At 47.7% G+C, this 27,379-nt stretch overlaps 1 protein-coding gene across 3 annotated transcripts; it reads right to left on the bottom strand.

Moving 5' to 3' along the window:
- Positions 1-726: 726 nt before the first annotated feature.
- LOC127584269 (serine/threonine-protein phosphatase 2B catalytic subunit gamma isoform-like) lies at positions 727-26,989 on the bottom strand. Of its 3 annotated transcripts, XR_007958368.1 has the most exons (15): positions 26,836-26,970; positions 16,961-17,158; positions 16,071-16,195; positions 14,726-14,837; positions 12,850-12,995; positions 11,787-11,926; positions 9,555-9,632; positions 7,457-7,551; positions 7,177-7,302; positions 6,741-6,806; positions 5,991-6,072; positions 5,629-5,726; positions 5,217-5,246; positions 3,461-3,996; positions 752-2,499 (listed from the first exon to the last, which is right to left on the bottom strand). XR_007958368.1 is itself a non-coding variant. In XM_052040917.1 (14 exons), the coding sequence occupies exons 1-14, from the start codon at positions 26,894-26,896 to the stop codon at positions 3,614-3,616; spliced, it is 1,740 nt and encodes a 579-aa protein (XP_051896877.1). In that variant the 5' UTR covers positions 26,897-26,970; the 3' UTR covers positions 752-3,613. The 3 variants fall into 3 exon arrangements, 2 of the variants coding, with proteins under 2 accessions (XP_051896878.1, XP_051896877.1); XM_052040917.1 differs by having other exon boundaries at positions 752-3,996; XM_052040918.1 differs by lacking the exon at positions 5,217-5,246 and having other exon boundaries at positions 727-3,996; positions 26,836-26,989.
- Positions 26,990-27,379: the final 390 nt, after the last annotated feature.

Below are 27,379 nucleotides of genomic sequence, written 5' to 3'. Positions count from 1 at the left end.
TTGGGTTGACTTGCCTTCTCCAGATTCTGAGTTCAGTAAACGAGACAATACGCAGCAGGTTGCTGCCGTTGTGCACTTAAACACCAAGGGTGCTCTCACATGTGCCGGGAAAGCACTGCGTAATCCCCTGAAACAACTTGGCCAAGTCCCTCTGCTGAGATGGCTGCTCCTTTAGACTGGTACAATGTAGCAACACTTATGTTACTGGACTAGTGATCCAGAGAACTCAAATTCAAAACCTACAGTGACAATCTGAGAATTGGAACTGAGTTTGAAAGATCCGGCATTGGGACGTGAGTGTAAAGCTGCTGTAAAATCCCACCTGGTTCACTAATATCCTTTAGGGAAGGAAACCTGCTGTCCTTCCCATGTCTTGACCAGTCCCACCACATCTGGCTGCCTGCAGTGGCCACAACTCCCTGCTGTATCAGATACAAGGAAGGACTACATACACAAGCTTTGCAGCATCTCCCAAGTCCTGAGAATGAATGTAATGAGTCAGCAGGAGGAAGGGCCCCTGAGTTAACAAACACAGTGGAATAAAACTCTGGATACCTGGTGACAGAAGCTTGAACACAACTCCAGGCTGGCTGAGTGCCACAGTCTTTGGGAGTGCAGGTGTCTACAACCGAGGCTGCTCGCACGTGGATCCTGATCTGGAAGCACTTCACAAATCACAGGTTCGGTTTTAAAGCACAGAACTGGAACACGGACTCAGAGATTGTTCTAATGAAACCAAATTTATTTTTAATGCACATTTTGTTACAAGAAAAGTCTTATTGCTGTGCTAAGTTGGAAACCATTACAGTTTTCTCAGTGCATTTATGGAAACACAAGTTAATGAAACACTTTTTAAACAACAGTATCAATGCAGATTTGTTCTCCAGAGGGGAGTTGCTACTTCAACCCCAAGAACGATTACTGCACATTTAAAAATTCTGGAAACAGTAGAACTCTTCCTTTAAAAAAAAACAAAAATTGATCACATTCTTGATGAATTGGAAGCCAAGTATTTGAGATTGGTTCAGGTTCCCTAAAGGACCTTAACGCACCATTTTGAGTTATTCCTGAGGAGATTCTGAATTTCAGCCTAACTGATCAGCCCCCTAAAGTCTCTGTGACCTGCTTAAACACGCACATCAGATTGGGCCCTGAAGCCTGTCTTAGATATTGTTTTAGGGGTGGTGGGTGGAACTGGAAGAAGATGCTTTCAGTGAATTTAGTGCCATTAACTTAATCTCGGAGCGGCGGTGGAACTGTAGCCACGGTTGCCTCCAGGTGATTGGAGGGTTCCGAGGCTGGGCCAAGAATTCCACTTGGACCAAGTTTTTGTGCACCTGCTTTGATGGGAAGAACAAAAGAAGATCCAAACTCTGTTGGTATTAACTTATAGCTTTCTCCTTGTCTCAACAGAAAACAGACAAACTGGTTGTTCTAGAAACCTGTCAATTGATTAGAATGGAGTTTGCTGATTTTGGGTCAGGTGAACTGCTGTGGGACTGTGCACTTATCTAAAAGCAGCTTTGGTCAGTTTAAGTCAAGAGATGTCACGATATATCTTTGCATAGTTAAATACAAATAAGAGGAAGCAGTTGACGGCCATCTCTTCACTGCCTGTTGCAAACTTGGGAACCTCAATTTCAGTTATTCATCAAATCATTGAGAGTCAGTGCCAGTATAGTTGGACAGACTGAACACCAGAGCAGGAACTCAATGGATAACTGATGCAACAAATGATACTACATCAGTCTGACCCTGTGCCATCTGTCTGCCTGTCTGTTGTACAAGCACCAGCCTGGCTCAAACACAACCCCTGCCACTCTGTTGTCTTTGTAGTTGTCTGCACCGATGCCACACAATTTCATTCTACAGATCTCTCTCACTAGTAAGGGTTGCATAATTGCAGCTCATCAAGCGCACAAAGCAAGCACCAATTCCCAAATGTTAATGTTAGAATACAAATAGCAAAGTCTGGAGTTCACATATCCCTGGGCATCTGAGAGGGGACACATTAATGCCCAAGGTGAAAATCTTCAGTTCTGTAGATCCCACACTGAAACATCAAGCTGCCTTTCCCCTCTCGGCTGTGTATTTCTCAGTACTTGGCTTTGCAGAAGTACTTGAACAGGTTTGTTCCGTTGAGACTACATTGGACTACTGGGACACCATCAACAGAAGGACTACAGTAGGATCAGAGAGAAGCCTCAGAGTGACTCAGAAGGGCCAACCAACAATGCACTAATCAATTCTTCTGCACGCACTCTGGAGTCTCAACACCACTGAGAAAGAGCTGGCAGCATCCAGCAGTCAGGTGAAACACAACTCTGTGGCTGAGTGTACCACTCCCCCTTTGCAGATGAGCTTTAAGTGGATATACCAAGCCAGACCACTGAGAGAATAAAACTAACCTGTCAACTTAGTCCAGCTGGCATATCTCCCTGCAGACGAGCTCTACCAGAAGTCCTGTCCACCCCTCTCTGCCAGGAGGCTACAAATTAGCTGAAAATAATTTTATGAGAGATACTTTAATAATAAAAAATCAACACAGCCCTGCCACCCTGTGTACCTTGAAATAAAAAGGGCATATTGGTATTTCAATTGCCTTTGTGCTCCCTGACACCGTCTCACGGAAACACAGCAGCACTGGAACTTGCTCTCTCTCCTCTCCAACACACATCCCCAACAGAGAGTCCCCATAGTCCTGAGCTCCCCAACTCAGGGCCTGTGGATCGAGATCAAGCAATGGATCCACTCATTCCATAATAAAGGGCGAAGAAGGACAGTGGGACTTGGGTGATGCAATTTGTGGCACAAGCAACATTTTAAAAAATATTGTTCATTAAAAACCTGTGTGGAACAAAAGCTCTGCACAAACTTACGGTCAACTTAAAACAACTGGAGCTAAAGTTTGAAAAAATCTCATGCATTCCCAGTTTGGGATCAAGTGCCCTTGTGATTGGGTTGTAAAGAAACAGGAGGTGCTTAAAGCAAATAAAGCCTAGAGGCGTAGTGGAGACATAGAGGGACTCGTGAGTGGCAAAAGTTGATTAATCCAGATGGATCCACAGATATGGGGATTGGTGGGGGGGAAACACTACTTGCTCCTTATGGCTATGTGGCATCTGGATTGCCAAATGAATGATCAGACTTTACAAATGCAGGTTCCATTCCTGCCACTACCAAATCTTTCACCCTGAGGGTTCAGTCCTCCAAGGATAGGTGAGCAACTACCAAATTACTGGAGTGCTAGAGTGGAGGAAAGATAGGATGGGCAGGCAAAGGAAACATTCAAGATAACGTCCATCCCCGTCCTCACCCCCAATAGCGATCCAGACTGGGAAGTAATGACCATGGGTCATCCTATGACTTAATGAGGTCTGTGCATAACCAAGAGTTATTTTAGATCAAATTCTCCCGATCCATGACACTTCAGTCCAACAGAGCCTTTCTTCTGACGTACCGCATACACTTGGCATCATTTGCTGTTGATTGCTGGAACCAAGGGGCTGGTCAGTTGTTTGCATTCCAAGAGATTCCCATCTTGCAAACGGTTACAATAAATAAATAGGCCCTTGATGCACCTGTGAGATGGGGCGAGCAGTTAGTGTGCCACTTATCCTTTGCCTTTTCCCTTGTCAATCTTGGTATTTGGCATACTAGAACGTGGCTTTTGTTCAGTGAGCTGGGGACTTGCTTGCGATCGGCGGCTGATGACGTTCTGAGACCGTCCTGACACCTGGCCGGTGGGAGACTCTGACTGTGCTGCCGCTGAGTTCTGTTGTCGTGCGCTGGCTGTGGAAGTCTGGCTGCTTCGCTTCGACTGGCCCTGGGTCCGAGACTGAATCCAAGATGGACCCTGGGTCTGGGAACGACCCTGGGCTATAGCCTGAGTTGAGCCCTCATCCTTCACGTTCAGCCTGCGTGGAGGCATCCTCTCGTTAACTCGGTCCAAACCCCTGGCCTGTTCAAAGCTGATACTCGCCGCAGAACCTTTTCCTTGGAAACAGACACAGAGACAAAGCAAGATATAAGGCACCAGGATCACTTGCCCTCCTAGCAGAACCCTCTTGTAATTCAATGTTTCAGGAGCAGCTTCTTCCCCTCCGCCATCAGATTTCTGAACGGTCCATGGACCCGTGAACACTACCTCGTTATTCCTTTTATTTGCACTATTTATTTTGTAATTTATAGTAGTTTTTATGTCTTTGCACTGTACTGCTGCCGCAAAACAACACATTTCATGTCATATATATCAGTGATAATATATCTGATTCTGAAAGCCTTCTCGTTATCCCTTTGGGCCTATACATTAAAGACAATCAACACACTCTAACACCTGAAGTAAGTGAGGATACATGCCCATGTTTATTGCCATGTGGTAAGCTTGAAAGTAGTTTTTCAGATTGTGGATTCAAGGGTATTGGTCACATAACTGGTTACAAGACTCAAGGCTCCACATTTTTAATAGAGAAACCTTCACTTGCCTCCTTTAAATACCCATAAAGGAACATCTCAACCAGGACTGGTGAGGAACCAGGCTGAGCACCGATACAATTTGGCATCCTGACCTACCAATGTGCTTTTAAAATCTATCCTGTTCAAAAATTAAATGCAGTTATATCAAGAGATGAGCAATGGGGTTTAAATGGGAGGGGATGAAAGTTCACAGGTAGGGCAGTGATCCGAAGGTGTGGAGACAATAACAGTCCAGGCTGCTGAGGGTCCCTATCCAATTAGTTGATTATTCCCACTTTAAACCCCGTACAAACTCGCTTGCCCTACCTGGGCTGGACCCTCATGCTACTCTGGTCCCAAATCAATGCCCCAGCTCTTGCATGTCTTCAGGACCAGAGGAGACAGGCAATAAATGCTGGCTCAACTCAATTTGAGAAGTAAGTGAAAGAGAAACCTCTATAATAGTTTGCAGCAGTTTTCCTGTTATAGCCTTAGAACCGTGCAAAGTTAAAATGAAACAGAGAATTGGAACCTCTGCAGCCAAACAAGTGGGAATTGGTCTCAAACGATGCCAGAAAATTAACCCACTTGACTATGGGCTAGGAGATTCTTTCTGTTGTTCAGATGCCAAAGAAAACACACACGCACACTAATCTTCATGCACTGATTAGCTGAATGGGTTTGGGGCAAACTTGGATCCAAAATAACAAGGCAAAGGCACAGGGTGAGCAAGGCACAATCACCAACATGCATGCACATACCTTTATTAGACAGCGTTGCATCAGTTAAAGCTTCAGAGTGAATGCCAGCATGAAATCAGAGAGGAAAGCAGAGAGATCAGTAAATATCATCATTTAATAAACGTAACCATCTGCTCGGAACGGAGTATGGAGGCCCACAGGGAGACAGCAAAGGGTAGGGGGTAAGAAGGCGAGTGGTGAACAATGCTGAGGGTAGGGACATTGAGGAGTGCAGGGACAGGTGGGGAGGGGTAGGGTGGTACCAGGGATGAGGGGCAGGCGGGGGGAGCAGCACCTGGGGCGAGGGAATAGTGCAGAGGCCAGATGGCCTGTGAGGACAAAGCAGTGCTGAGGGCAAGGATGCCGATGTCAGGGCGACCTGTGTGGAGGACTGAGCTTGTGGCTCTGCTGGGCATGGTCGAGATGCCCTAACCTTGCTGCAGGCTCGGTTTCCCTCCTGTCAGGGCACCAAGGGGCAGGTTGCCGGACGGCGTCAAGCCTTTTAACGTCAGCACATTTTCATGCTCTTCTCTGTGAACAGCACAAAACAAGAATCAGTAAATATTTGTAGCCACCAAACTCCTCACTCTTACCAAAAGTCATAAAACCATGTATACCGTTTACTCTGTGAGCTTCATGTACGCAAGGAATTTTATTGCACCCTGCTGTATATGACAATAAAATAATTTAGTCTAATCTAATCTAATAGCACACAAACACACTTCACTATCTAAACCCAGCTTTACAATCCCAGCATACTGATCAGTGAACTATACAAACACATTGCCAGAATACCTGAGCACTGCAAAGACCCTGGCCATTTTGCCGATTGCACGGATCTTATTCTTGATGACTTCCTTGCGATCTTGTTGAGAAGCTGAGATAGAGAGGTACAGAAAAGCATGAATCGGGAACAGAGCACCAACTACATTTTAAAGCAAGATGCAAAATGTAAACTGCACCTAGCAACTTCCTGGGTCACAGTGCAATCAGAGCTGGCACTGAACAGCTTTGTATAAACTTAGAGAGAACTGCAGGGTAAGAGATCAACTGAGATCCACTCTTTGAATATACCAAACTCAACTCAAACTGTATCACTCCATGCAGATGTAAGGCCACTCCAATGTACTAATTTGTTAAAATCGTTCTTTCTCCTAACACTGCAGTCCGGGAACAGCGGTTAAAAGGTACCTCGATTTGCTCTGCCTAGTTAGTACTTCTATTTCTTGCATTAGTCAGCAATTATGCCGCAGTTGTTCATTATTGTCTGTGAAGCACTGTGGCTGGTTCTGAAGCCATGAAAGGTGGTTAAAATGTGAGTTTGTTCCTCATTCAATGCTAAGGTTGGTCTGTAACCAAAGGGCAACAAGAAGTGATATAACGGACAACCAACCTGCAGCTAGTCCAGTTGTTGATCAGTTCATCAGTGCTGCCTGCAAACCACTTCTGCCCTCCACCCTTGCCCTGCAACATGCTCATGTCTAAAACTGTTCATGTATCCTGCATACTCCCTTCAAGTACTGGTTGTGTTAAACTTGTACTCACCATCATCCTCACCCAGTAGCTCGTCATCGGAGCAGACATTGAGGATACTAACCAACATATCTGTAACTGTGAAAGAAACCAGATGCAACTCAGTACAGGAACACTGAATGAAGCCTTACCCACAATGTCTACAGCTACACACCAGATCAGGTGCATGCTACAATATTAGACACAGTGTGGCAACTGGCCACAGGTCACCCAGACCAACCAGAACATCATCCCCCACCCTGCCACAACCACTTCCCCCTGCCCCCTCTAACAAACTGACCCAACTCCGAAGTCCTTTCTCCAGAGTGCACCCCCCCTTCACCACCCTCTCATGCTGGTCCCATTCCTCCCTCCCCTCCCATCCCTCTGTAGACTCTGGGTATGCTCACACCCATTTCCCCAACATGAAAAGGAACCAAATTATCTGTAAACCCAACACATCACTTGCCTTTTTCACCAACAAATGGCAGAGACCAGGAGAAGACATCCATGAAGTTTGGCAGCCAGTAGGGGTGTGGAGAGCAGTTAAACTGCCTAATATTCATGACATTATTTTCATATTTCAATACAGCAGCTGTGGAGAGAGATGGAAAATGCCCACCAATAATTTAGTGCAGACGGAATACTGCCACTGGGCTCATCATCCCTTACTGCATTGCAACCAGAAATCTCTGGCTAACTGTGGCACGACAAGCATGAATAATTCAAGCTTTTGTCTTGAACCTCACCTTTGTTATTATAGACATCCAGGTAATTTGGTGCGGAGAATATCGTTATTAATGATGGGAAGCCAGTCACCTGGTTTTTCCTATACATTCGGTATCTGTGAACATGGGAATCAAATGTTAATACAATCACTTCAGAGATCAAGGGAGGATTGGAGGTGGTCTCAGGTGGTCTAGCTGCTGCATTGAAACTAACAGGGAATGGGCACCTGCACCAAAGTGAGGGGGGGGAGCAGCTCTCAGCACTGGAGCAAGTGGTAGATGGACCCTGGAACAAGAGTGAGCGGTGAACAGGACCCTTCACTACAGAGACTAGGAAATGAACTCCTGACTTACAGCGAGGAAAGAATGGGCTCCCGCATCAGAGCAACCAGGGAACAGCTCTGGAAATAAGGGCCCTTGCATGGAGTGAGCAGAGAATGGGTTCCTGTACTAGAGTTTTTTGGAGAATGGGTCCCTGCACAGGAGTGAAACACAAGTAGGCTCTAGAACTAGAGTTAGCAGAGAAAGGGCTCCTGGTTCTTGCAACAGACTGAACAGGAAATGGGCTCCTTCACTAGACAAAGACTCCTGCAATGGAGCTAGTGGGGAACGGTCTCCTGCAATGGAATGACTGGAGAATGGTCTTGAGAAAAAGACCTAGCAGGGAAGTGACCCCTGCTCTGGAGCAATCAGGGGAAGGGGCTGCTGCACTAAGATCAAGCAGGAAACGAGCTCCAGCAACAAATCATTACAGGAATGAACAACATTACCACAGTGAGGGATGAATGGGTTGCAGCACTGAAGTGAGCAGGGAATATGCTGCTGCCATCGAGCGAGTACTGAATGTGGGCTCTGAGACAAGACAAGGTGGGAAAAGGGGAGTGGTCTCCTGCACTACTGTGGAAGGGGAATGGTTACTGCATGTGCACAAGAGGGGACTGGAGACTGCGACCAGAGGGCGTGGAGAAACAGCTCTCGCACTACAATGACTGGGAACGGACTTGAGCACGAGAGCAAACAGCTCCTCAGTGGAGTGAGCAGGGAATGGACTATACAGCTGTGATGTGATCTCTCTCTTCATTTTGCTCCCTAGTGTAGTGGTTAGTGTAACGCTATTACAGTGCAAGTGACCTGGGTTCAATTCCGGTCGTCGTCTGTACATTCTCCCCGTGTCTGTATGGGCTTCCTCCCACATTCCAAAAGACGTACGGGTTAGGGAGTTGTGGGCATGCTATGTTGGCGCCGGAAGCGTGGTGACATTTGCGGGCTGCCCCCAGAACACTCTATGCAAAAGATGCATCTCACTGTGTGTTTCAATGTACACGTGACTAATGAAGAAATCTGATCTTATCTTCCTTCAGCATTTGTGTCAACTATTTCTCTCCTGCTGATGAAAATGTGTATTCTCCGTAGTCAGTTGGGGAGAGAACCTCCTGGTCTAAAGAAGCTGCATGTTTGACCCTTGGAACAGTGGAGTAATTTATAAAGATGGGCTCTGCTGCATTATAGGAACCATAGCATACAAATGTGCCCACAGCAAGATGCCATGGTCAGCATGAGTTACAGGATAAATATCAGTCAGGCCACCAGAGAGAATGGCCCTGCTTGAATGTGAATGTTACCATTGGATCTTTTATATTTATTAGGTAGGCAATGGAGCTAAAGATTAATGTCCCAGCCAAAAGATGGCACTCCCAACAATGCAGCTGAGTGTTTCTGGCTGAATGTCTCTGACAGTGAAGGAACTATAATGAGGAGGGTAGGCAAGGAGCAGCAGTCTCTTGTTCAGTGTCGAAGCTTTTAATTCTTCATTTACAGTTGTTACAGATAGATGCGTGCAGCTCAGTTATACAGCGGCTGGGCAGCACGAGCTGCCACCTTCCCTGCACACCCTGACCGGGGAGGCAGAGGAGACAGCGGGGACTTTCACTGGCCCCCTCTCAACCAATCCCCATTCTCTGAAGGTCAGCACATGCTTAAGGTTGGAGGGGAGGGGAGATGGGGCAAATTCCCTACCTGCCAATCAGATCTGCCTCTTGGCACCATGGACAGCAAAAACCAGCAAGGAATAAATAAAACATTCAGGCTCCCACCTTGCTCAGGAGAAGGCATTGCTTACCCGGCATCCTGAGCCTCATGTGCACGGATTACTGATAACAAGTTGTTGTGTTGCAAAAATTTGCAAACTGCGGCATAACTGCAAAGGAGACACAAGTAGTGTTAGGGCATGAGGACAGCTCGGCCACAAATTTAGCCAGCCCCATGTTCAGAATTCCATTTCCTTCAGCACTAAGCCTGCGTCCAAATCAAATTTCAAAAAAAGTCCCTAATAAAACTTTGTTGCTGTGCTGAAGCAGGTCAAAGTGGGATCGAGACCAAGTGAGGAAAAGGGAAAACCAGTGCAAATATTCAACACAGGAACAGGATAAAGCCAGCTAGTTCCTGAGCCTGCTCTGCAACAGATTATCATTTCCGGTTACAAATCTTTCAAAATTCAGCCAAAAGTACCATCCTGAAATGGCACCAAAACCAATTTGGTATACGTACAGTTCTGCTGTGCCCTAATCCTTGCTGAGGACACATCCTAAACCACACCTGTATATCTACACTTGATCTGGCCTTATATTTTGACAGCATTTTGGACAGCATTACTGTCAGGGCTTGTTGGTTGTGGTTTGTGAAGGGATGGTTGTAGGGGGCAGGGAGGATGGTGCAGAAGTAAGACAGCTAGGCTTGCTGCTCCTAAGCAGCAACCGACTGTACAATGCTACCAAGCCTCAACAAGGCAGCTAGGTGCTGACAATATATCACCCCACCCTCCTCTTCCAAATCATAGGCTATTAGACAGCAGCGGCTATCACAGTCTAACCTTGTTTCTTCTCCCAGAAGAAGATTTAAAAGTGCATTCCCATAGTACAAAGAGTGATGACTAGGGGAGAGAGAACAAGAGCAAGGGTGCACTACTGCATTCAGAGCACTGTGATCAGTGCTGGACACCCAACCTCAGGGAAGTTTGGACATGAAGGGTGATGCAGCACCAGTTCACCAAATAATACCAGGACTGAAGACTAGACTTGAGTGAGGAAGGTTAGGGAGTAACATGTTAGGGAAGATGATTAAAGGAATTTACTTAAAAACAGGAAATACTGAAAATACTCAAGTCAGGCAGCATCTACAGATATCAATAAGAAGTCAACAGTTTGAAAAGTTAACTCTTTCTCTCTCCATAGATGTTTTCCGACCCACTGAGTGCTTTCTGCTTTTATTTCCGATTTTCAGCACTGTTTTGCTTTGGGGCTGATAGAGAAGAGACAGACAAATTATATCCACTGATGGAGAGTCAGAAAAAGGAGGCTTGCTCTTAAATTTAGAGCAGGTTGTTCAAGGCTGATGTCAGGAATCACTTCTTCACACCAAGGGCAGTAGACATCTGGAGCTCTCTGCCCCTAAAAAGCTGGAGCTGGGAGGTACAGGGAGTCAATCAACATTTTCAAAACTAAGACTGAAAGATGCTGGTTGGGTAAAGGTATCTTGGGTGAAGGAACCAAGGTGAATGGAGCCAAGATACTAAATACACTGAATAGCAGAACAGGCTCAAAGAACTGAAGGCTACCTCTTGTTATCATTGGTGATCCAACAATTAATCAGAATCAGATTTATTATCACTGACTTATATGATATGAAATTTGTTGTTTTGCGACAGCAGTACAGTGCAAAGACATAAAACTATTATAACTTACAAAAATAAATAAATAGTGCAAAAGAAAAGGAACAATGAGTAATATGTTCATCAGCCATTCAGAAATCTGATGGCGGAGGGGAAGAAGCTGTTCCTGAATCATTGAGTGTGGGTCTTCAGGCTCCTGTACCTCCTCCCCAATGGTAGTACCGAGAAGAGGGCATGTCCCGGGTGGTGAGGGTCCTTAGTGATGCATGCCTCTATGAATTGAAATGCGCTGATAAACTGGGTACATCAGAGACATACTGTCAAGCAATAAGAGGGATTTAATCAACAGAGTTATGGATAGGGGTGATGACAACAATTCTTCCCTGTGGGAGTGGACTCCAGAACAAGTGGAACTGATCTCAGGATGTCACAGAGCAAGTTAGGAAGGTGCAGTGTGTGAGCCTCAGAAGAGCTGTTGCTAAGTCAATTAAGGGAGAGAGCACGTAGGGAAAAAGAGCAGAATATGGTTTACAACAAGGTGGCAGAGGAAGCTCAGGGCTCCAGAATCAGAGGCACAGGACTGGAGGATGACCTGATATAATCTGTGCAGACTGGGGTTAGATTAGCTGGCCCCTGTCATCGGGCAAAGCCGCCCTCCACATCCCCTCATTCTCACGCACAAACCTAAAGAAGTAGGAGCAGCCTCGTACAGTGTTATGACTGAAGTGTTCTGGTGTCTTCTCGCTGCCATAGTCCTCAGTTGGGTCTGACCACAGCAAATCACACATGGGACCAAAGGCTGGTGGCTCTTTAAATCTGTCTAACTAAAAGATGAGATGCAGCATTAAAAGAAAATGGACCTGCAATTACAGAGTGTACTTTACAATATCAGGCTCCACCCCAAATGCCTCACCAACAATGAAGCTTTCATTTGATGTGCAGACTCTGTTACAATTGTGGCTACACACACATGATCCCATAAATTGGGCTGGGGCTATGGCAGTCTGAAGGAACGTGGGGTGTGGGGGACGTGGAGAAGTAGTGAATAATTGCCAGGAATGGAGAACTGCGGATAATTGTGGGAAGAGAGGAGGATTAGAGCATGGAATGGGCATGAAGCTTGCAATCCATCATCAGTTAATTAATAAAATGGAGACAGCAAGTCTCTGGTGATCTGAAACCAAGGGGGGAGGGGGACAAACAGCAGCCAGTACAGGTCAAATGTATCCAGAGACCTTTACTTTGGGTAAATGGGGAAAGCTTGATTATATGGGGGGAACCTAGGGGAAACAAGGGGAGAGAAGTTGATTCTCCATGTGTTTTGAGAGGAGGATTGCAGGCTAGATGGGCAGCACAGCGTCATTGTACTTCAGAGACACAGGAGAGTGCAGGTAGTCTTAGAGTGTTGCAGCACCCCTCTCCTATCCCACTCCAGCCCCTTCATTCCACCTCCGCTCCCTACTCAGACTCTATTCTCTCTCAGTTCACTCTCCTGCCAAACTCCATACCTTCCCCACCCCCAGGTTCCGCCCATCTCACTCTGCATCCAAAGCAACTCTCCCAATTCTCCAGGGCTCCCCCACCCTTCTTCCCAGGTTTACTGAGACTCCAGAAAGAGGTTCAAAACCAAGGAAGTGAATCTGCCTCTTCCCACAGTGGGATGGAGCTGGTGACCGAGATAAACTGCTTCCCACTGACTTGCTCCTTCTGGACATCCTGTCCCGGCTTCACGAACACTTGTACTTACTCTCCTAATGTCATCTAGACTGTGGATGTCGGGTGACAAGCCCCCGTGCAGGCAGAGGAACTGGTGATTTACGAGTGCAGCCAGAGGCAGACAGTCAAACGCACCCATGCAGACATTGTATAGATTGTCTGAGTACTTGATTCTACCTGGAAAGAGGATGCAATAATATAAGCAACATTAACACACATCTACTATCTTCTGACAGACTGATGACTCAGCACCCCATCACTGATGACTCAGCACCCCATCACTGATGACTCAGCACCCCAGCTTCCTTACTTCACTCCCTCTTCCTTGCTGTCTATTCCCTTGAGTGAACTGTTTGTCACACATGGACATCCTCCATCTTACAGGGCTCCAGAGGCATCATCCGAACATTTGGCTGAGCATTGCTCCTTGATGAATCTTCACTAATTTCTAAAATCAAAAAGATTAAAAGTACAATTTTAACCCTGGCTCTATTATCTGAATGCTCTCCATCTCCTTCTGCCTTGCTCCAATTATCTCCCACACTCTAACCCCCACTGTATTGAGGTTTAAAACTCTACTTACTTGCATCCTATTACTCTGTACTCATAGATTTACATTGGGTTGACTAAAGTCTTGATTTTACAATTCCCATCCTTTGGCTCAAATTCATTTGTCACCTCTAAATCTCCATAATCTGCTCCAATCCAGCAACTCTCTAAAACAGTTACACTCCTCTAATTCCAACCTCTGACAATTCTAGTTTTTAATTAACCCACCAGTGGTGGCCATGGACCAGTTGCCTCGTTTCTAAGATCTGGAATTACTGCCTTAGATCTCTCAATCTTTCTCTCTCCTGCTTAAAACTAAAGTCTAAGACAAACTGTTGGTCATCCGTCCTGCTGTCATGGCTCAGAGTTAAAATCTTTCTTTTAATGCTCCTGCACAGTGCACTGAGCTGTTTAACTACACATTTAGTTCCTGTGAATCCAGCTCAGAAGAGTACGTGCCATCTGGACATTTTGTGTACTGCTGTGCAATTTTTTAAAAGAAACTGCCCATTTTACAGAAGAAACCCCTTCATAAATGAGAGGGTGCTGGAATAGTGAGTGTCAGTAAAACTGGATTAAAATCCTTATTAAGCATTGATGCCACTGTGCGTAGCAGCGAAGGAGATTTTTTGATCTCACTACCTCGATAGCTACCATCACTGCAGGAGAGACTAAAAATACCAGATGAAAATTACCATATTCCTATAAAAGCCTGCCAGGCAGCCTGGATTCATTCTGCACGTGCTTCACATTCCTCTTAAAAGAACTGCCCGATCAGGATCAGAAATGGTGGTGCCTCACAAATATACACACTTCAGTTCCCTGGTTTCATATCTCAATGTTGCCTGATCCAAGCTCTGCTAAGTTTACAGTTCCTCTGGTGGAAGTGGGGAAAAAGGTGGTCCACCGGGAGAGGAGATGCTTTATGGGGAAGGGAGGGGTCCATAAAGGGAAGAATGTGATCTGTGAGGAAATGAAGAAGGTGGGTAATTATGAAGGATGAATACATGTTCTAAGAGCTATGGTTAACGAGATGGTTCAGTGTGTCTAGGAAAAGACTGTAACTAGAATTTTCCCACCACACAGCTTAAAGCACTCTGCCTTGTGTACAGTTTGCCCCAACAGAGGAGCTGACAGCACAATATAACGTTACGTGTAACAAGAGCTGCCAAGTCCCAGACACCAGTCCCACACTGTAAACTGGGACACCCAGTTTGTGGCCACATCCATTCCTGTCTGGTTCCTTTCTTTCTTGCCATGGACAAATGGTTTGGCATCCCAAGTGAATTATTGGACATTCAGGCTGGGGACAGACCTAGCTTGGACAAGGTTTCAGTCGGTACATTAAATATACTCACATTCTTGCTTGAATGTGAAGTACTCAGTGAGGTGTCTGCACTCGTGGTTTCCCCGGAGCAGGAACAAGGTGCTTGCATGGTGAATCTTCAGGACCCAGAGAATCAGCACACACTACAGGAAAAAACATCAAAAAAGAATTAGGCAGAAATAGATGAATGCTTAAGCACTTGTGGAGCCTTTCAAGGGTGGAAGGTAAGAGTAACCAGGCAAATGGATTAACATGTAGTTAGTAAACCAATGACAATGTTAGGGTCTATATTAACATCATTCGAGGTATAATCAGTAACACAGAGCAATGGGGGAGAGGGATTACAGAGAGACAGTGGGAGAGAACTGGTATAGCACCAGTAGAGATGGTAAGTGGAGGGATTACTCAGTGATAGTGTGAGGGAGTTAACATCTGTAGAAATACAGTCAGTGACATAGGATGCTGGAAGAGAGGGGTTATTGAGTGATAGTGGGATTGAACTGGAATAGCACAAGTAAAGATAGTAACAGTTGGGTACAGGGTTTGGGGCTAGGAAGGGAGCTATATTAACATTAATGGGTGTGAGGGATAACTAAGTGACAGAGTAAGAGAGATGCAAAAATTCCCTCTGTGAGTATTTTGCCAATTCCCCTGATAAAGTTACCACTGAACCTGCTTCCACAACCTCTTATGCATTAATGAAAGATCTTTGTTGGAGTGTTCCCATCCAGTACCTGAAACCTCATCATGACTCACCATCCAGCACCTTGTGTGAAGTTAATCCCGTTCCCTCACACTGTCACTCAGTAAGTCCTATATTCAATACCATGTATTACTAACTTCCTGTTAATCAAGCTCCCTCACATTCACTCCACATCCCTACTCCTATCGACATATTACTGATTTTATCTCTACTGATATTAATGCAGCTCCCTTGCTGTCACTCAGAGATCCTCATTACCCTCAAATGCATGATGTTGAGACTCTAACTTGCTGTGTTCTGCTTGTAATTTGAAAAAAACACAGAACTTAAAATGTACAGCAACTCAGTCATGACCTGAAGAGAGCAGATAAGTTGATGTCTTTCGTGAAGTCCAATATTTTGCCCCACGATTAGCATCTAGCTTTTCTTTCAATCAGCGAGTGTTAGCTTTTTGGTATTTAAAGACTCAGTAACTCTGGCTCTGTTGTAGATTTGAGCCTAGGCACAGCTTAATGTAAAGCACATAAACCTTAATGCAATTTGTTTGAAATGTGACATTAAAAACCCTCCCAGAAGAGGCAGAGGAATGAATGACTATGGCTGCTCTGAAGAGAATGGTTAATGACTTCCCTGTGCCTTCTGTGCGGACAGGATTGCAGGTTCCAGACCTCACCTCAATGCTGAAGTAACCCCGATCCACATAATCTCCAAGGAATAGATAGTGTGTGCTGCTGGGTTCTCCACCAATTTCAAATAGCTTCAGCAAGTCAAAGAATTGGCCATGAATGTCGCCACAGACTGAAGGAAAGAGAGGGAATAAGTCAAGTGAGTGAGGACACAAACCCCAGGGTGCTTGAACCTATAGACAGACAAGGTTTTCTGAGGAGGAGAGAGGAGTGCAAGAATGGGGAATGGGGGTGGGGGGGGCGGGGGAGGGAGGAGAGATACGTGCATGGCTGAGAAGCGAGACAGCCTGTGGAGGATGGGAGGGCTGCAAGATTATGGTGGCAGGGAGTGCAGTGAGGATGGGAGGGTTAGGAATAGGAAGGGTTGTGAAGAGAATTATGGTATCAGGGAAGTTGTGTGGCAAGTCTACATTGACGGGGTGCGAGGTGGCGGGGCAGGTGGGATAATGAGGGAGTGAGGTGGTGAGACAGAGGGATTTGAGGTGAGGGTGTGCGGTGAAGTCGGGGTGGCGAGGTGGGTGGCTGGTGAGATCCAGTGACAAGGTGAGGGGATGCCGGCAGAGGCTGGCAAGCCAGGTATTGGCAAGGTGGGAGGTGGGGGGCTGGGGGTGGGTGTGAGGAAGCAGGAGCAGCAAGGCACGTGGTTGGCAAAGTGGGAGGGCAGAAGTGGTGAGGTGAGGGGTGGTGAGGCAGCAATACCTCACTATTTCTTACCTCCCACTTTGCCAACCACAAGCCTTTAGACAAGTGTTGGCAAAACAATGGTAGTGATGTGTGTGGGGGGGGGGGGGGGGGGGCGGGAGGTGGGGGCTGTAGCGAAGGCGAGGTCGGGAAGCGAGGATGGGAAAGCATCAGGCTGGAGGTTGACCCCGCACACCTGTGATAGGTGCTTCCACCTCAATCAGAGTCCTCTCTTTACGAAAGACTGCAGCTCCGTCTTCAATGATCTTGATGGCAGCTTCTTCCTCCAGCCGCCCTTCTTTAATGAAATGAGCTTTGAGGACCTCGAACCTGGGTTTGCCCTCGAAGTAAATGTCTTGCATGGTCAAGCGGCGGGCTGGTGGTAAGGGAACACCTGGAAGAGAGTTAGAGTAGACCTTGACCACTCCCATAGCGTGAGATCACTTTACTCTGCACACCAGCCCAAGGTAACTGAGCAGACAAACAATTTTACATTTATAAAGATAGTCAGTTTCCCAGGATTGTTAAAACACCTCACAGATAACCAGCGACTTTGGAATGTAGATGTTGTTGCAATGTAGGAAACGCAGCAGCCTATCCTGCATGCTCCTACAAACAATAATGTCATCATAACCAAATAATAAGCTTGTGATTTTGTCTGGTGGTTCAATGCTAGCCAGGATACTGCTGAGATCTACTCTACTTCTTGAGTGCAGTAGGCTCCTCTGTGAGAGAGCTGACAACACTTTGCTTTAGCATCCTATCTCAAAGTCAAAGTCAAGGTTGTTGCCATATGGACAAGTACACGTATACACAGGTGCAATGAAAAACTTGCAGCAGTATCACAGGCACATAGAATCAGAGACACAACACTCACGAGAGAAACATAAATTAAAATAAATTATACAATTTTTACAAGAAAGAACATCTGAAGGATAGCACTCTTAATATGCAGCATTCCTTCAAAGGTGCGTTACTTCTCTAGTAATACCACTCTGACAGTACAGTCCTCCCTCAGTACTGTGCTGAAATGTTGACATGGATTATAGCGTTAGAATTGTGGTTGAAAAGGATCAAAAACAGTCAAACGTGAAGACATTAACACATGAGGATTTATTTTAGGGAGCTGAAAAGGAATCCAACTGAGATGGATTGAAATCAAAGCTCAGTTTAAAACTATATGTGATTTTGAAGGACAGGTTTGATTTGAGAGTGTTGCTCTGAATGCACGGTACTCAGGGTGTGGAGTCTGCTGAATAAGGGGACTTCAGTGAGGCAGGGGCAACAGTGAACAGATGAATGGGGGCAATTCAACACTGGCACATTGGTAGAAGGTGGGATGAGGTCCCCCAAGTAGATTTTAGGGAGTGAGGAAAGATGTTAAAAAACAGGACCTCAAAGGCAGTAATCTCCCAGTGCCACAGGTACAGAGAGAGGAGGATAGAGCAAATGAGTGATTGCTGGAGAGACGAGAGGCAGCTGTACAAGGTGAACAGTTTACACCTAAACAGGACAATATCCTCACAGTGGGGGTTACGAATGCTTTTCGGGATGGTTTAAATAAGCTTGGCAGAGGGATAAAAACCTGAGGGGAATGTTAGGAGGGAAAGAAACAAGCTCGAAGAAGCAGTTAGACACATTGTAAGCGCAATAAGTAGACAGTGGAAAAAAGGCATGAAGAAAGTCAGAGTACCAAAAAGTGTTAAAAGGCCAAATGTAAATGTACTATATCTAACTGCAAGCTGCACCTGCAATCAGGTGGATGAAGCAGTGGTAAGAATAGTCCTAACTGGCATTACAGACACATGGCTGCTGGTAACCAACTAAAAAATCACGTGTGGAAACGACACGGTAAGAAGTTACCTCAGATCTAAGAGTTAAGGGGCACTTGGGAAAGACTGACCATAATATGATAGAGTTTTACATGAAGTTTGAAGGTGATATAGTTCTATTTGAAATCAGGATTTTCAATCTAAACAAAGGAAACAGTGAAGGTATGAGGTTGGCTGTAGTAGATAAACCACATGAAAGGGTGTGTCAGTGGACAGGCATTAAAAATAAACACGACTTGCAACAAATACTCATTCCTTTTAAGGCACAAAAACGCAACAGAAAAAGGAGTCCAACCATGGATTACAGGAGTACCTACAGATTGAATTAAATTTAAGGAAACATGTACTAAGTTTCCAATAAAAAAACCAGAGGATCGGGAGTGTTTTAGAATTCAACAAAGGACGACCAAGAAATTGATAAAGAGGAAAAGAGAATGTGAGAGCAAACTAGCAAGCAACTGAGGGATTCTGGAGAATTTATAATCAGGAGTAAGAAAATTGCAGAGAAATGAAACAAACCCTTTGTCATGTCTTCAAGGAAGGCGCAAAAAATTCTGGAAAAACATTGGTCCAATGCAAATGAAGAAATAAAGAAGAAATGTAATAGTCAAGTAATACTGCTAGATGAGTTAATAAGCCTCACAACGGCAGACATTGCTGCAGGAGGGGCAGGTGATGCTTGAGGGTGGGTGGGTGGGCGGGTGGATGGTTTGGGAGGTGCTGCACTTCCTCTGCTGTTTTCCCTGTGTTTCCGTAAATTTCCAAAAAAGAGACTTGAAGTTCTCAATGTCATCCCTGATGCTCTTTCCAGTTTCACAGCCACAGACCAGAGATTCCTAAAAGTTGGTGACAATGCCACAATTTTTCAAGGAGGCTTTGAGAATGTTCTTGATACATTTGGTATCAGGTGTGCAAATGATGTGACCTCTCAAGAGAGGCGAGACAGTTTGAGTCTACGTTCCTTGGAGTTTAGAAGAATGAGGGGTGACCTTATTCTAAGGGGACTTGGCAAGGTAGACATGGAGATGCTTTCACTAGCAGGAGAGTCATGAACAAGGGAACATATACGGACCCTATCATTTAAAACTGAGGTGCATAGAAACTTCTTCTCTCAGAGGGTAGTGGGTCTCTGGAATTCTCTGCCCGAGGGTCATGGAGACTGGATCAGTAGATATATTTCATGTGGAGATAGATAAATATTTGAAAGATCGAGGGATTGTGGGTTATGGCGAACTGGCATGGGAGTTGAGGTCAGTACAGATCAGCTATGATCATATAGAATAGCAGGGCAGACCAGGGGCCTGGTGACCTGCTCCTATTTTCTATGGTTCTTGTGCAGTTAGAGGCTCGACATAAAGGATGTCAGCCTGGGGTGGAAGCAAATATTGTCAGGATAAGCAAACAAATGGATTATTAGTGTTGATGGTACCTCTCCAGTGCTTTGAAATGTCCATTGTTGGTAGTCCATGTCCCCACAGTTTGCAGAAGAGTGGGATCTCTGTTGCCCAGCAGACCATGAGCTCACTGCTGGGTCTGAGGCCTTGATCTTTGAATGCTCTTTTCCTTGGATAGTCATCGACTGCGCTGGTGTGCTAGAGACAGTGGTGAATGTCATTATCAATAACTACCCTCACTGAAAGGTGGCTACTGAGATATGGAAAGTGGTTCATGATTTCCAGTGTCTCATCACAGAGGTGGTGTTGTGTAGTGGGGGCGGCCTGGAAGAGGATCTTTCTTTTGCAGCTGTTTAATGTAGGGCCCATTCTCTCATACATGTCAGCGAACAAGTCAGCAATAACTGACAGCTGTGCTTCCAAGCGTACAATGTGTCACCTGCACACTCCAGCTCGATGATTGACGTAGGCATGACCTTGGTTCTTAGTGGAGGTGACAGAGGTTAATGGTTGCCAGTGTAGATTCGCTCCACTCCAGCTGAAAGCTTGTTGGATGTGAAATGCAGCCAGAAAGATTGAGCAGAGGGTCAGAGGCATGACACACCCATACTAGACCTGAGTCTCCACTGGACCTGTTAATCTTTCAAGTCATCATATAGCAGATTTAAATGAAGACAAAGCTCTGAGGGTGGCCAACACTGGAATGGATTCTCCACAGTCCCACTTGGTTGACAAAGACTTCTGTAAAATCTGTGAAGGCAACGTATAATACCTCTGCTTGGAAATTGTAATAGAGTGAAGATCATGTACATTGTACCTCTTGATTGAATGTAATGCACATGACAAAGCCTGGCAATGGCTTTCCCCATGGCACACAACAGGCACTTAATGTAGATATTGCAATCAGATTTGCCTTCTTTCTTGAAAATCATCACCTTATCTCTGCAGTCCTCTGGCATGTCCTCTTCTTCTCCGTTGAGGAAGTTAAGAAGTGACAAAATTCCTCTCCACCAAGTTTTACAATTCAGCAGGCAAACCATCTGCTCTTGAGGCCATGTTATTTTTCAGTTGGCACATGGCTTTTTTGTTTCCTGCCAGCTCGGGCAGCAGTGAGACCAGACTGAACAGTGAGCTGTCAGATGGAGTAAAAGACACTCACTTCGAGGACAGAGTCTTGGTGAAGGAGTTCCTTGAGGTGCTGACAACTTTAATAAGCTCCGTGCTGTTCTTGGTATTGGTATTGGTTTATTATTGTCACTTGTACTGAGGTACAGTGAAAAGCTTGTCTTACAAACCGATCGTACAGGTCAATTCATTACACAGTGCAGTTACATTGAGTTAGTACAGAGTGCATTGATGTAGTACAGGTAAAAACAATAACAGTACAGAGTAATGTGTCACAGCTACAGAGAAAGTGCAGTGCAATAAGGTGCAAGGTCACAACAAGGTAGTTCGTGAGGTCAGAGTCCATCTCATTGTATAAAGGAACCATTCAATAGCCTTATCACAGTGGGGTAGAAGCTGTCCTTAAGTCTGGTGGTACGTGCCCTCAAGCTCCTGTATCTTCTACCCGATGGAAGAGGAGAGAAGAGAGAATGTCCTGGGTGGGTGGGGTCTTTGATCATGCTGGCTGCTACACCAAGACAGCGAAAGGTAAAGACAGAGTCCAAGGAGGGGAGGCTGGTGTCCGTGATGCGCTGGGCTGTGTCCACAGCTCTCTGCAGCTTCTTGCGGTCTTGGGCAGAGCAGTTCCCGTACCAAGCCGTGATACATCCAGATAGGATGCTTTCTATGGTGCACTGGTAAAAGTTGGTGAGAGTCAAAGGGGACAAACCAAATTTCTTTGGCCTCCTGAGGAAGTAGAGGCGCCGGTGAGCTTTCTTAGCCATGGCATCTACGTGATTTGACCAGGAAAGGCTGTTGGTGATGTTCACTCCCAGGAACTTGAAGGTGTCAACCCTCCCGACCTCAGCACCATTGATGTAGACAGGTGCATGTACACCGCCCCCTTTCCTGAAGTCAATGACCAGCTCTTTAGTTTTGTTGACTGGTTCTCAGCAGGGTGGGCTCTAAGGTGTTGAACATTGACGGTCTTGACTGTGCTGAAGAGTTCATGCACACTGTGAGTTTCAGCTGGCCGCTGGGTTTCCCTTTCCACCACCACCTCTTACTTAGGTCATGAGATTTTTGTCGGACCTTGGCTTTCAGGTGCCTGTAGAGCTGTTTTTCCCCCATAAGATGGAGATTCCAATCAAAGAAGCTTTGTGTTTGTGAGTAATCAGCTCCCAAATCTCCTGGTCCTTCTCATTAAAAGGGTCCTTTTTTTGTGGAGAAGTCAAGTCTCTTCATAGGTACCAAACATGATGAATTTCAGAGGAGTCCAGGCAAATCATCACGGGCATAGATAAGGTGAGTGGTCAGTCTTTTGTCCCGGGGTAGCGGAGTTGAAAACTAGAGGGCATAGGTTTAAGGTGAGAGGGGACAGGTTTAAAAGGAATCTAAGGGGCAGATTTTCATACAAGAGGGTGGTGTGTATATGGAACAAACTGCCACAGGAAATAGTAGAGGTGGAATTACAATGTTTAAAAGATAGGTACAGAGATAGGAAAGGTATTGGTATTGGTTTATTATTGTCACTTGTACCGAGGTACAGTGAAAAACTTGTCTTGCATACCAATCGTACAGATCAAATCATTACACAGTGCATTGAGGTAGTACAGGGTAAAAACAATAACAGAATACAGAGTAAAGTGTCACAGCTACAGGGAAGTGCATTGCAGGTAGACAATAAGGTGCAAGGTCATAACAAGGTAGATTGTGGGGGGTCAAGAGTCCATCTCACTGTATAAAGGATTAGAGGATATAGGCCAAATGCAGGCAAATGAGATTAGCTCAGGTAGGAAACTTGGGGCCTGTATACGTGCAGTATAACCCTATGACTCTATGACACTATGGATATTCTCCAGTTCACGTTGATCTAGAATCATTCGGTTGCCTTTGAGCCACTAACAAGCTTGCTCTTTAGACTGTTAACACTGATTTTCTTATGGTCACCATTGTTTTGGGGCAAGATTGATGGGAGATAACAGACCAATTAGGCTGTGGTTTGTCGATCAATCATCGTCACCCAACTAACAACAGTGACGTGGACTTCTTTGTGGCCTTTTGCTTGGGAAATTACATAACAGGCGCCAGAGCCTGAATCAGGGAGGTTACCACAAGATCTCATTTTTAATCCTTTGACAAAATAGGGTGTTGATTCTGACAAGGTCTTGTTCTGAACATTTTATCAGAAGGAAGACTCCATTAGATTTGGCTTTTTCTAGTTCTTTGTCAGCACTCCCTTGCAGAGGATTCCTATGATATTGAAGTCACCCAGGAGAATCAGTACATTTTCCTCTTAGACATGGATCCATATTTTCTCAGGGCTGATGAAGAAATCCTCCTCAGTCTCATCCAGGTCAGGGGCATATGGGCTGATGACCATAATGTGCTGGTTCCATGTTAAGAAAACTAGAGGGTCATGAAATGTTTGCTTACCCCACTGGGAAAACAGCCGAGGTCCAGATGAGCTCGTCCAGATGGCTAAACCAACCCATAAAGACGACATTCCTCATTAAATTTGACCATCTAGATGATGGTATATACACCACTCTATACCTTGAGCTTTCTTCTCCTGCCCTTTGTGTCTCACTGAAGGCAGTGGTGTTGAGTCTTGTCAGGCTCAGGTCAAATAACCAGGATCCCTACTGCACCTATCTTCAGGAACGAAGAGGATGCTACCACAATCATAAGAACAGAGGAGGGGTAGAGTGACCGGATTGGATACAACAGGCAGAAGGATGGCAACTCATAGGTTGAGACTTCTCAAAAAGAAGTGATCTGGTCCGGCTGAGAAGCATCTCAAGTTCCATTGAGAAAACAGGGTGGCTATAATCTTCCATTTCTTAGATTTGCCAGAGGACTGTCTACTCCCCAGTTCAATAAAGGGAAAGAAAAACTATGGAAAAAGTCTAGAGATCTCGATCATGTAACTAAATTAGTTGTCATTATGAATGAAATGTTGTAGTAAATGCTAACCAATGAAGATTTACTAAAGCCTGTTTGACAAATATGATGGAGTTCTTTGAACCAGTAACAGAGGTTAACGGTAGTGGTGTGGTTTCAGTTGTGGATCTGGGACTTCTATGAAGCGTTTGATACAGTGCCAAGACAGGCTTGTCAGCAACATTAAGTAACATAGAATGCACAAATACAAAGTTATAGAAGGGACTGGCAGTGGTGAATGTTGACCAGAGGAAACTTTCTTCTGGAACAGACATCAGAACCATTGTTCAAAGTTCAAAAAGGGCGGATGATACAATACCCAGAACTACAGGACTGAGAAAGATAACTACGGGACTTCAGGAAACCACATGCAAACTGGAAAAATAGCCAGAAAAGTGGCAGATGAAATGAATTCCAAATAGACTGTTTCTATGTCATAAAATTCTGTCAAATGTCTAGAGTACACAACTCTACTTCCAAAATATATACATGTTCCTCTACTGATGAAATGGAAACAGATGAGGACGTGACCAGGGAGTCCGGGGGGAAAGCTGAAGTATTGAGGAGATTGGGAGGGGAGGACAGACAAGAGATTATATGAGGGGTGAAGACTGGGTGGGGAGGGTGGCAGAGGATGGAGGGGATGGAGATTGGGCAGGGGAACGTGCATGAGGTTAAAGGTTGGGCAGGGGGAAGGTGGGGAGAGGGAGGGATGGTGGATGGGTTGGTAAGGAAGGGGTGGTGGTTTGGCAGGAGGGGTGGAGAGGGATTGGAGGGTGGGTGGGGGTGGGAAGGTGGATGGGGATGGAGAGAATGTAGGTTGGGCAGTATGGAGCAGGTGATCGTTGGGCAGGAGGGGTGCAGGAAGGGATGTTAGGTGGGGAGGGGGTGGAGGGTGGGTAGTAGAGAGGTTGTGGGTTGGGAGGAACAGATGGTGGGAGGTGGAGGATGGTGCAAGGGGGAAGGTGGGGAGAGGGAGGGATGGAGGGTGGTTAGGAAGGGAGGGGTTGAGGGTGGGGGGGTTAAGGGTGGGTAAGGAGGGAGGGTTGAGGGAGGCTGGGTAGGTAGGGAGGGAGGTAGGGAGGGAGGGAGGGAGGTGCAGAGTCGGTGAGGAAGGGATGGAGGATGGTTAGGTAGGGAGGGGTTAAGGGTAGGGAGGGGTTAAGAGCCGGGAGGGAGGGTCAGGAAAGAGGAAGGTAGGGAGGGTCGGGAGGGAGAGAGGTGGAGGAGGCGAGTTGGGAGCTGGAGGGTTGGAACAATGTTGGTAAGGGAAGTTGGCAAGCCAGATCCGTAACTTTGGGATGAGGATTGGCTCCGAGGGTGGGGTCGGTCCGGCTGGGGAGCCAAGTGGTGCTGGGCACAAGCTGCGGCTGCAGAGGTGCCGCCTCCCCTCCCTCTGGGAAGGGGCGGTGCGGTGGCGACTCTGGACGCACGTGGGGGGTGGCGGGGGGAACGTTGGTGGTGGAGGGTGGGTGGGCGGACAGGAGGGAGGCTGGGAGAGGGAGGAGGGGGAGGGAGGAGGGGGAGGGGGAGGGAGGGGGAGGGGGAGGGGGGAGGGGGAGGGAGGGGGAGGGAGGGGGAGGGGGGAGGGGGAGGGAGGGGGAGGGAGGGGGAGGGGGGAGGGGGAGGGAGGGGGAGGGGGAGGGAGGAGGGGGGGGAGGGAGGAGGGGGAGGGAGGGGGAGGGGGAGGGAGGGGGAGGGAGGGGGGGAGGGAGGGAGGGGGAGGGGGGGAGGGAGGGAGGGGGAGGGAGGGGGGGAGGGAGGGAGGGAGGGGGAGGGAGGGGGGGAGGGAGGGAGGGGGAGGGAGGGGGGGAGGGAGGGAGGGGGAGGGAGGGGGGGAGGGAGGGGGGGGAGGGAGGGGGGGGAGGGGGGGGAGAGAGGGGGGGGAGGGGGGGGAGAGAGGGGGGGAGGGAGGGGGAGGGAGGGAGTTGAGGGTGGGAGATGGGATGGGGAGGAGGGATGTAGGGAGAGGGAGGGGTGAGGGATGGAGGGGGAGGGGTGGGGGGGAGGGGGAGGGAGGGGGGAGGGAGGGGGAGGGAGGGGGGAGGGAGGGGGGAGGAGGAGGGGAGGAGGAGGGGGAGGGAGGGAGGAGGGGGAGGGAGGAGGGGGAGGGAGGAGGGGGAGGGAGGAGGGGGAGGGGAGGAGGAGGGAGGGGGGAGGAGGAGGGAGGGGGAGAGATAGAGGGAGGGAGATGGGATGGGGAGGAGGGATGTAGGGAGAGGGAGGGGTGAGGGATGGAGGGGGAGGGGTGGGGGGGAGGAGGAGGGAGGGGGAGGGAGGGGGGAGGAGGAGGGGGAGGGAGGGGGGAGGAGGAGGGAGGAGGGAGGGGGAGGGAGGGGGAGAGATAGAGGGAGGGAGTTGAGGGTGGGAGATGGGATGGGGAGGAGGGATGTAGGGAGGGATGGAGGGGTAGGGATGGAGGGGTAGGGATGGAGGGAGGAGGGATGGAGGGGGGAGGGGGAGGGAGGGGGAGGGAGGGGGAGAGATAGAGGGAGGGAGTTGAGGGTGGGAGATGGGATGGGGAGGAGGGATGTAGGGGTAGGGATGGAGGGGGAGGGGTGGGGGGGAGGAGGAGGGAGGAGGAGGGAGGGGGAGGGAGGGGGGAGGGAGGAGGGGGAGGGAGGGGGGAGGAGGAGGGAGGGGGAGAGATAGAGGGAGGGAGTTGAGGGTGGGAGATGGGATGGGGAGGAGGGATGTAGGGAGGGATGGAGGGGTAGGGATGGAGGGAGGAGGGATGGAGGGGGGAGGAGGGCGGGAGGTGGTCAGTCGGCCCCGCCCCTCACGCCTGCCGCCGGTACCTTTCATCACCCTGTCGACGGTGGATTGCGGGAGGCCCCGGCCCTCCGAAGCCGCCGCCATGTCGCGGTGAGCGGGCTCGGGGCAGCCGGGCTCCGCGCACAGCCCGCCGGGAGCTGTAGTCCGCCCGCCGCCGATCCTCAGCCTCCGCCTACAGCTCCCAGCAGGCGCCGCGCAGGCCGTGAGTGCGCATGCTCGGAAGGCCAGCTATGGCCAGGGCATGAGCCAGGCTGGTTATGGCCGTGGATGGAACATCATTGAAACCAGCAGCCGTCCTAAAACATCTGTCCCTTCCATCTGCAGACCCTCCTCCCATCCTGACGATCACCAGAAACTCTCTCCCATCAATTCTGTGGGGGCACCTTCCCCAGCAGGGCACCAGCAGGGCAGCAGTGCTTCCAGAAGCAGCTGGCCCCAACCTCTTCAGGGGCAGTTGGGGAAAGGACAATAAATGCTGGTCCTGCCACAGACACCCCCCCCCCCCCCCCCCCCCCCCCCCCCCCCCCCGCTCAGCTTGGACATCCGGCTGCACCATCATGCCCATTA

This window comes from Pristis pectinata, chromosome 29 (assembly GCF_009764475.1).
Source record: "Pristis pectinata isolate sPriPec2 chromosome 29, sPriPec2.1.pri, whole genome shotgun sequence".
Classification (NCBI taxonomy): Eukaryota; Metazoa; Chordata; class Chondrichthyes; order Rhinopristiformes; family Pristidae; genus Pristis; species Pristis pectinata.
The sequence above is the reverse complement of the archived record's forward strand: the minus strand, read 5'-3'. Positions and strand labels throughout refer to the sequence as shown.

Coding starts and splice junctions, on each gene's coding strand:
- LOC127584269 (XM_052040917.1), bottom strand. CDS start 26,896: ATGGCGGCGGCTTCGGAGGGCCGGGGCCTCCCGCAATCCACCGTCGAC. Junction 6,073..6,740: donor GCTACTGGGTGAGGATGATG/GTGAGTACAAGT, acceptor TCTCTATCTCAG/CTTCTCAACAAGATCGCAAG. Junction 5,727..5,990: donor AGGGTCTTTGCAGTGCTCAG/GTATTCTGGCAA, acceptor TGCTGTTCACAG/AGAAGAGCATGAAAATGTGC.